The following is an 8,304-nucleotide window of genomic DNA, read 5'->3' on the forward strand; positions in this document are numbered from 1 at the left end:
CTTAAATTATTTTTTCTTTGGCTTCGTTGCAGACCTAAGAATCTATACATGCACTATTCACTATTTGTCCTTAAAATGCCGTATCTGAAAGAAAAACATTGCGCTTTAGACTGTAATCGGTAACATAAGTACTAAATCTACAAAATAACAAATAGCAGGTTTCTTAATAATTAAAAATACGTAAACGTTGTAGTTACAAAATATACATTGTTGATCTTATTTTAGGAACAAAAATAACTTACCAATACAATTGTAGTACATTTGTAATATTGCTTATAACAGATATTTTGTACGTTAAACACTACTCGCTGTAGGTGTTTGAGCGTGAAATGAACTAAACTGGATCGTATTTCAGTATTTTTCGCTATCTGTTGAACAGATATTAAATATTTATAATTAAGATAAAACCAGTCGCAATATGATTAAACTATGATTGTCTCGCTCTCGAAACGTACAAAGTGAACGCTAAGTAAAATGCCTTTGTGGAAATTGGAAAATGGTGGAAAACCGTAATGGAGTAGAAAGGTAGGCAGACAGAAAAAGTATTGACACTCTTTTGACATTGACATTGACGGGTGGGAGCCTTTGGTATTATTGCCAAATTTGGGAAATTCCCCTAAATTTAGGAGCTCTTAATGCTCTTGGGTTAGCACAATAGACTTCGGAGAATTGGAGGTTTGAGAACGTGATACTAAAAATAAAGACCGCACGCAGTCGAACTATTGAACGGATTAAAAAAATTTCTCACAGCAAGATGTAAATCTAAGAAGATGGGCAGCGAACAGGGGACACTAAAAATAATTTGACTTTGTAAACAACATTTTAGTGGTGATATTTCTTATTAACTCGTTTTATAGAGAGTTTCAATGTAGATTTAGGGGAATCCCGAGAAAACTTTCTGGCAATAAAAACACCAGAAAGAAAGGGATAGTGACATTGACAGTGTTCATCGCTTTCGCATATCCTTTTTCCTACAGGACACTACGCAGTATTTAATTTTCGCAACTTCAGATAATTAGTCATAAAAATTAAAATTTTTGTGTTTTACCATGCAACGATGCGTATGTATTGAAAATAAAATCTTTTAATAATTCTATCTCGTTAGGGATTGTTTTCAACATGTTTTTTTGCAATTTTAGTGTCTGGGATCTCTCACCCGAAAAGTATTTTTACCTCAGAAAGGTCAAACAAGGTCTTTCTGGGAGTATGTAAATATGATGTTTAATAAACCAGATATGAACCGCATAAAAACGGTGGGCCCGGATCGAGCTTGTGCTGAATGGGTGTTAAGAAACGGGGGTAAAGTTACATGGGCAGATGGAAAGAAATTAGCAGATTACAACTTGTTGCCCCCAGAGGAACTGAAAAGCCTTAAATTGTTGGAAATTGATGGCTCCGATTCTTCAATATCACATTATGGATTTTCCCATCTAGGTAAGTAATATAAAACATGATGTAAATTATTTAAAAATACTTTAACTATTATTTTTGTTTCAGATGGATGCACAATGTTGAAGAAAATAGTTTTACACAACAATAAATATATTGATGACAGAGCTATTAAAGGACTGGAGTATGGCAAAGATGTGTTATCACATGTACAAGTATCTAAATGTATAAATGTTACTGACCCTGGCTTGAAGGAAATGATTGTCTTAAAAAATCTTACAACTCTTATATTATTTGATCTACCAAGTGTTCAAAATCTGGCTGAATGCAAACAATATTTGGGTTCAGGATTACCAAAGTGTGAAATAAAAGGTAATAATATTTCTGTTATATTTATAAGCTTATTGTTGAACCCTATTATTTGAATTAACAAGAATTTAGACCAAATTTAATCTCTTTCTTAAAAGTCTTTGATTTTGTTTACCATAATATTTTGTGGGGATAGGAATGGAAAATTTGACCAAATGCTATTTTTAACAAGCCAATGTAACAAATTATTTATAAAGTAACTTCCATATTTTACATTTCAGGTGAAGTCGAAAGTGTCAAAGTCTAAGATGCACAGAAAAAAATGAAACAAATATAAACATGTAATAAAATGTATTAAAAAGTAATTATCATTTTGCACTTTTACCAATTGCTTCATTGACACTGCTGTAGCCATCTTTCTCCAATAATTCAGCTAATTCTTTTTTAATTCTAGTTACAACAGGAGGTCCATGATATATTAAAGCTGTATATATTTGAAGTACACTAGCACCAGCTAAAATCTTATCATAAGCATCTTGGCCGCTAAATATTCCACCAACACCTATTATTGGAATTTTACCTGAGAAAATATTAAATTATATATTTGCATACTATATATGTATTTAAAATAAAATATTAAAACACATGCTGGTATAATTTTTTTCTTCTCACATTCACACTTATTTAGGGATGCTGTATCAAGCTTATTTTTAATAGTACTTTGCTTGTTGTTATCTTACTAATATTATAAATGTGAATGTTTAGATGGATGTTTGTTTGAAGGTATCTTCAGAATGGCTGAACGGATCTCAATGAAATTTAGCGTTCGTAAAGAAGATAGGAAGAGCACATAAACTTTATGATTTTTTTAATTCCATGCGGACAGAGACGCGGGCAGCTATAAGATAATATGAGTACTGGTTTATATCCAAAATAAATCAATACTAGATTAAAATATTCAATACTACTACAATTTTCATGTAATAAAGGGAGTTTTGCAGGATGAGACAGTAGCATTGAGTGCATAATATGTAAACAGATTTTTAAAACAATTAAGGTACCTTGAGTTAATTTGTACATAGTTCTAATCATTTCTGTAGACTTATTGGTGAGTGGTTTTCCACTAAGACCACCTGGCTCAGTGGAAAACTGTTTATTACTGATTGATGATCTATCAATTGTTGTATTTGAGATGATAAGTCCTTGAACTTCAGATTCTTTTTGTGTTATTACCGTAACAATATCCTTCATCTCTTCCAAATTTAGATCTGGTGCAAGTTTTAAAAGTAATGGAGGATTCTTTTCCGATTGCAAAGCTTTCCTTGTCTTATTAATACTGATAAGAAGATCTTTTAACTCTTGTTTACTTTGCAATGACCTCAAGCCCGGAGTGTTAGGACTAAAACAATAAATTCATGGAAATGTTTATAGATTACAAAAAAAAGGTATCCATTGTATTAAGTCATTTACATACCTGCTTACATTAATAACAAAGTAGTCAGCAATGTTGATAAACTTTTTAATTCCTAAATTATAGTCATTGATAGCATCATTGGAGAGTTTGTTTTTACCTAGATTAATTCCTAATAGACCTTTATTCAAAAGAGCTTTATCTAAATGTTTTATTTTATCATAAACAATATTATGCCCTTCGCTATTGAAACCATATCTATTTATGACTGCATTGTCCTCTGGTAACCTGAATACTCTGGGCCTTGGATTGCCCGGTTGCGGTTCTGGTGTTATAGATCCAATTTCGACAACAGAAAAGCCTAAATTTCTCAAACCAACAATGGCATCACCATGCTTGTCAAAACCAGCAGCAATTCCAACTGGATTACTTAGTTCATAAGATAAAAATTTTGTTTTCTGCAAAAAGAGAAGTTATTTAATAAAAGTTATCTGAATTTTATTCATAAAAATTTTGTACTTACTAAGACATGTGGATCATCGTAGTTTTCAGAGGGAAACATTCCATGTTTAATAGCAAGAACGCCAATTTTATGAGCTAATTCGGGACTGATCCATTGGGTCAGGGGATTTAGTACATTATCGTAATATCCCTGAAAGTCCTTTTTGAAGTAAATAAATTGATAGGAAAGGGAACCGCCTAATGTTAAGTAACATATTGACTTCAGTTTCTTCTGCAATAAGTAAATAAACAATTTATTGTAGGAATTTAGATTTTTTTTTAAAATTGTAAATGAAATAATACATACAATAGCGATTTGCTTTCTATTCATATTTTAGTAAAAAAAATAAACTTTTAATAGTTGATTCTTAATTTTAAAATTGACATAGTACAATAATTTGACAGTAAACAAATAAACTTGTTCTTGGTACAGGTTAAAAATCACAATCTAGACTATAATTTCTATCGAAAATAAAGATAGTCTTGTTTACTAGAATCTGCCTATGTGAAATAAAAATCAAACTACTTTTGTTGCAAAAAATACGAAAACTAGTGGAGAACTGGGAATATTGTTTTTTTTTAGTATTTAGTTGAAAAAGCTGGGACTTTATTTTATTTAAGATTTTTTTTCAAGTAAAAAATCAACGTCAAATCAAATGTCAATCTTAATTTGTCAAACATCTGTTCTTTTACGTCAGACTCGGATCTAAGAAGAAATTTTGAATTTACAATTGATTTTGTTATGAATTTGTATTTGTTATAAAATTTCTTCAAATTTGTAATTAAAATACACAAATAAGTTATTTGTTAGTGAACATTAAATCCTCCAGTTAATTTATCTTGAACGACAAAACTGCATATTTTGGAAAACATGAAAGCTACCCTGATATTCGACAGTGTAAACAACTTGTTGTTTTCAAAATGGGATGATTCTTTTTTACAGCGTATGAAATCACTAAATGAACAGGCAAGTATACTATAATAAATATTGAATCGAGTTTTATCAATTTATAGTCAAATCTACGTTAGTAGATACAAAGTAATGTATGTGTATAATATATGTTCAAATTTAGAGAGATGTGCATTGGTATTTTCAGAGCTCAGATGGGAATATTACTGACAGTTATAATATTGCTCAATTGTTGTCACCTATAATAACATCACAACGCATAATGGCTGCCCAGTTTGGTAATACTTACTCCTCCATGCAGTGTAAGGATGACACTGTAATAGTCTTTGATGAGGTAACCTATTATATTTGACAATAATAGTATTTATTAAACTGTAACACTCATTTGGAAATTCAAACTTTTAGTTCCTTGACCATGTTTTCATGATCATTACAAAGGATGATATTGATGACGCTCAAAGAGAGCTATTGGATTGCAAAACATTGGTACAGCATATCTGCGGACAAAACATAGATTTGTAAGTATTTTATGTATATTTTAACTCAATACTATTCTTCATGTTCTTTGAAACATATACAGGCTTATCAATTTCCATACATGGAGTATAATAGTTTTACCAAAAATGTTTTGGTTTTAATTTTACTGTAGATTGTGGTTTGTCTAGAGCTTAGAGAATTTGTTTGGAATCCAGTATAGAATAAGCTTGGCTATTAAGACAAGATTAAAATAGCCTATTATTTCCCAAAGAAAATCACTAAAATGAGAAGAAAGACACAAACAAATGGAATGACTTGGTGTTTTTATTATATTCAGGCATAAATGCTTTATGAATTTATATTCACAAAGATTTAACAGATAATGAAATAAAAAGTAATTAATGTTCCAGGTTACATTCCCCTGTATACCAGGGTTGGTTGTCTGTGTTACTCGACAGCCATACCAAGGGTGACTCAATACCTGGTGCCAGTGGTGTGATAGGTGAGAGTGGTGCTACCGCCTCTGCACTAAATGCTCTCAAAACTATTTCAAAGGAGATCAAATGTGCATCATATCAACATTACCATCTCATATTGTTTGTTGGTGATAAAATGCTGGCTTTGTATTCAAGGTAATTTTTTTTTTAATTCTACATAGTACAAATGTTCAGACTCTTATTCAAAATGTTTTGATCACCTTTATCATCAGCCTGTGTTGATAAAGACCTTCCACAATATGTGTTCTTCCATTCTCCACTACTAGTGATATCCTGTTAGACTAGCTTATCGGATTATGTTTTTAAAACTATTTTTAAATTATACTTTGTTTGTTTTAGCCGTGGCAGTGAAGATTTAATGCCTCCAGATCTTATTCTACTCAGTTTTCAATGTATTGCCGCACAGGAACATTGGAGGAATGTTAACAAATCTGATACTAATACTGCATCTAATTCTTGGCTGCCATGTAAGTTTTTATATTTTTAGCCGACTTCAAAAAGGAGAAGGTTATCAATTCATCTGCATGTTCCTTTATTTACAAAAATATCTGTCTTGAATCAAAATGAACTTAGTATTTTGATTATTAAATATATACAATTATGAATGAAGAATAATAAATTGACTCCTTTGTGACCATTAGGTTTTCATGTATTATATATTATGTAAAAACATAAATTTTAGTATTGAAAAGTGGTTTAAATTTATTTTGTATGACAAATAATTCAGAATGTGAAGATAACATAGCACATTTTAAATTTTCAACTTACAATTAGACAGCTAAGACATTACAGTATGGTATATGTAATCCATTTTTTTATTTGAAACTAGCTGTCGCCCACGATTCCGTCCGTGTGGACTTAAAAAAAACTTAGTAACCTGTGTATACTTCCAGACTATGTTCTACATCTATGCCAAAGTTCATCAAGATCCGTTTAGCCCTTCTGGAGATACCTTCAAACAAACATCTATCCATTGATCTAAACATTCGCATTTATAATATTAGTAAGATATATTTAGGGTTGTCAGAAGAGAATAGTGCGATCGTGAACTTATGCGCGGGCGGTGCGGTGGTGCCGTGTGCGCCGCATTCCTTGCACATCGCGGAGGTAGCGCCTCGTATCGTGCTTTTAGTGCTGGTTGATATGGAGATGAGGTATGCATTTCTTGTCTATCTGTACAATTTGACTAATATAACAATTTTAATGTGTTATTTTTTGATTTTTAAAATATTATTATTAATTATTTTAGATTTTAGTTTTATATTTAAGTCAATATATTCATTTAATTCAAATTCAATATATTATTCCTTTTATTTTGTTATCTACATTTGATTATTGATTTTTTTTATGAAAGGGACATAGGCATCGCTGCTCATATGTCCAGCCAGATATTGTCAAACCTGGAAAGGCTGTTACTGCAAAGAAACTTGGAAATGCTGCCCAACACATTAGATAACCTGGAAGCTGCAATTAAGAAGGTATAAATTTAATACATTACTGTAATTAATATAATACAATTAGCTGTTGCTAGTTTTTCTTTTCTTAATGACAACCGCTATCAATTTCTGCAACACAAAGATGAGTTATACTTAGTTATACACACTTCTACGTCATACCTAGTAATATGACAAGTGGGGGCACGCGGGGGCACGTTGTGCCCCCCGAAGAATATTTCCATAATAGCCAGTTTTTAAATTTCCAAAGGAAACAAAAAAAACCGAAAGAATTTAAAATTGATTTTTTTTTTAATTTTCTTTATTATATTGTATTGGAACAAATTATGAACTTAAAAGTGTCGAAAATTTGCGTAAATTCAAAATAGTGATAAAAAATAAGCTTAGATGTTAAAGAATAATGAAGAGTGATAAAAATAGGATAAAGAGTTAAATGTTATATTTACTTTTTCAGACTACAGATGCTCTACGTAAGAACAAATCAAATAGCAACTTGTGCGCGAGACTCACCAGCCGTATGCTGGAACTGCGCAAGTCGTGTACCACCACGACACCCCTCACGCCGGAGACCACGGCCACGGCCATGAGGACCGCGCTCGATGCTCTGCTCGACCACCTCAAGCCAGACATACCTAGTCTGAAGATGGACCAACCATTGAAAGATCTCACCAACACTCTAGCGCCGTATATCGACTTTCTTCGTGTCAAAGCAATGCGATACTTCAGCCTCGGATCATATCCTTTTCAATGTTCTGCATCAAAAGCTTTCGTATTTATTGTTGTTTTTTTAAAATTAATATTCACGTAATCTATTTTATTAAAAAACAAACACTTTCTCGGTTTAACCAAGTCAGTTGCTTTATTTTGACATTTAAATATGGATCCATTGTTGTGAAATTGAAACTATATAAAGTCAAATTCTATTTTTTGGTCTCTGAGACCAAAGTCACTATATGAAGCTTATTTTTTTTGTGGGATCTTATAGTCGCGGTAACCAACGATATGTCACCTTTTACTCAGCAAACTCATATTTACGTATGTATTATAATTGTTGCGTCTATTATTAATAACGATTTATGTGATTATGTTTTGTGTGTGTTTGTGTGTATTTGTAACTGAATCAATTATTTCGCTTAATGTGGTCCCGGTGCACGCGCGAGACGGATGCGAGTTCCCTAACGCTGCACAAGTATCTGTCCGAGTTCCCCGGACTCGTGCACTTCGTGTACGTGGACCGCACCACCGGCCGCTTCCTCGCACCTGACATGGCCGACTGCGCCCACATGCTCAACCCACACACTGTCAGTTATATTTGTAATTCTGTCTTATTTATAAACACAGCGTCCCAAAATTCAT

The 8,304-nt window shown here is 32.1% G+C and overlaps 3 protein-coding genes and 1 long non-coding RNA gene across 5 annotated transcripts in view; 2 read left to right on the plus strand and 2 right to left on the minus strand.

Annotated features, from left to right (window-relative positions):
- LOC106122224 (uncharacterized) lies at positions 1 to 549 on the minus strand. Of its 2 annotated transcripts, XR_001228090.1 has the most exons (3): positions 456 to 549; positions 243 to 368; positions 1 to 84 (listed from the first exon to the last, which is right to left on the minus strand). It is a non-coding gene; the product is annotated as an uncharacterized LOC106122224 (long non-coding RNA). The 2 variants fall into 2 exon arrangements; XR_001228089.1 differs by having other exon boundaries at positions 243 to 543.
- A 373-nt stretch (positions 550 to 922) lies between these two features.
- LOC106122223 (ATP synthase subunit s, mitochondrial) lies at positions 923 to 2,030 on the plus strand. Its single transcript, XM_013318133.1, has 4 exons — positions 923 to 1,061; positions 1,140 to 1,434; positions 1,498 to 1,761; positions 1,980 to 2,030. The coding sequence occupies exons 1-4, from the start codon at positions 1,050 to 1,052 to the stop codon at positions 2,003 to 2,005; spliced, it is 597 nt and encodes a 198-aa protein (XP_013173587.1). The 5' UTR covers positions 923 to 1,049; the 3' UTR covers positions 2,006 to 2,030.
- Positions 2,031 to 2,034: 4 nt separating this feature from the next.
- Positions 2,035 to 3,956, minus strand: Dhod (dihydroorotate dehydrogenase 2). The gene is made up of 5 exons (XM_013318132.1): positions 3,918 to 3,956; positions 3,633 to 3,842; positions 3,173 to 3,567; positions 2,760 to 3,097; positions 2,035 to 2,278 (listed from the first exon to the last, which is right to left on the minus strand). Exons 1-5 carry the CDS (start codon positions 3,939 to 3,941, stop codon positions 2,067 to 2,069), a joined length of 1,179 nt encoding a protein of 392 aa, XP_013173586.1. The 5' UTR covers positions 3,942 to 3,956; the 3' UTR covers positions 2,035 to 2,066.
- Positions 3,957 to 4,332: 376 nt separating this feature from the next.
- The window catches only part of HPS1 (Hermansky-Pudlak syndrome 1 protein), an 8,992-nt gene continuing 5,020 nt past the window's right edge, over positions 4,333 to 8,304 (plus strand). The window contains exons 1-9 of the mRNA XM_013317686.1: positions 4,333 to 4,577; positions 4,708 to 4,854; positions 4,926 to 5,038; positions 5,408 to 5,629; positions 5,834 to 5,961; positions 6,513 to 6,648; positions 6,849 to 6,972; positions 7,403 to 7,683; positions 8,102 to 8,290. Of these exons, the coding sequence (XP_013173140.1) occupies positions 4,482 to 4,577; positions 4,708 to 4,854; positions 4,926 to 5,038; positions 5,408 to 5,629; positions 5,834 to 5,961; positions 6,513 to 6,648; positions 6,849 to 6,972; positions 7,403 to 7,683; positions 8,102 to 8,290 (1,436 nt within the window). The 5' untranslated portion in view covers positions 4,333 to 4,481. The remainder of the gene's footprint in view (positions 4,578 to 4,707; positions 4,855 to 4,925; positions 5,039 to 5,407; positions 5,630 to 5,833; positions 5,962 to 6,512; positions 6,649 to 6,848; positions 6,973 to 7,402; positions 7,684 to 8,101; positions 8,291 to 8,304) is intronic.

Source organism: Papilio xuthus, unplaced genomic scaffold (genome assembly GCF_000836235.2).
Source record: "Papilio xuthus unplaced genomic scaffold, Pxut_1.1 DF826933.1, whole genome shotgun sequence".
Taxonomy (NCBI): domain Eukaryota; kingdom Metazoa; phylum Arthropoda; class Insecta; order Lepidoptera; family Papilionidae; genus Papilio; species Papilio xuthus.

Bases quoted from the DNA above. Each gene is read 5' to 3' on its own strand.
- Dhod (XM_013318132.1), bottom strand. From the start codon at position 3,941: ATGAATAGAAAGCAAATCGCTATT. The intron at 3,843-3,917 runs GTATGTATTATT...TACTTATTGCAG, and splicing joins ATAGAAAGCAAATCGCTATT to AAGAAACTGAAGTCAATATG. The intron at 3,568-3,632 runs GTAAGTACAAAA...CTCTTTTTGCAG, and splicing joins ACGATGATCCACATGTCTTA to AAAACAAAATTTTTATCTTA.
- LOC106122223 (XM_013318133.1), top strand. The intron at 1,435-1,497 runs GTAAGTAATATA...TTTTTGTTTCAG, and splicing joins TTATGGATTTTCCCATCTAG to ATGGATGCACAATGTTGAAG. The intron at 1,762-1,979 runs GTAATAATATTT...TTTACATTTCAG, and splicing joins ACCAAAGTGTGAAATAAAAG to GTGAAGTCGAAAGTGTCAAA.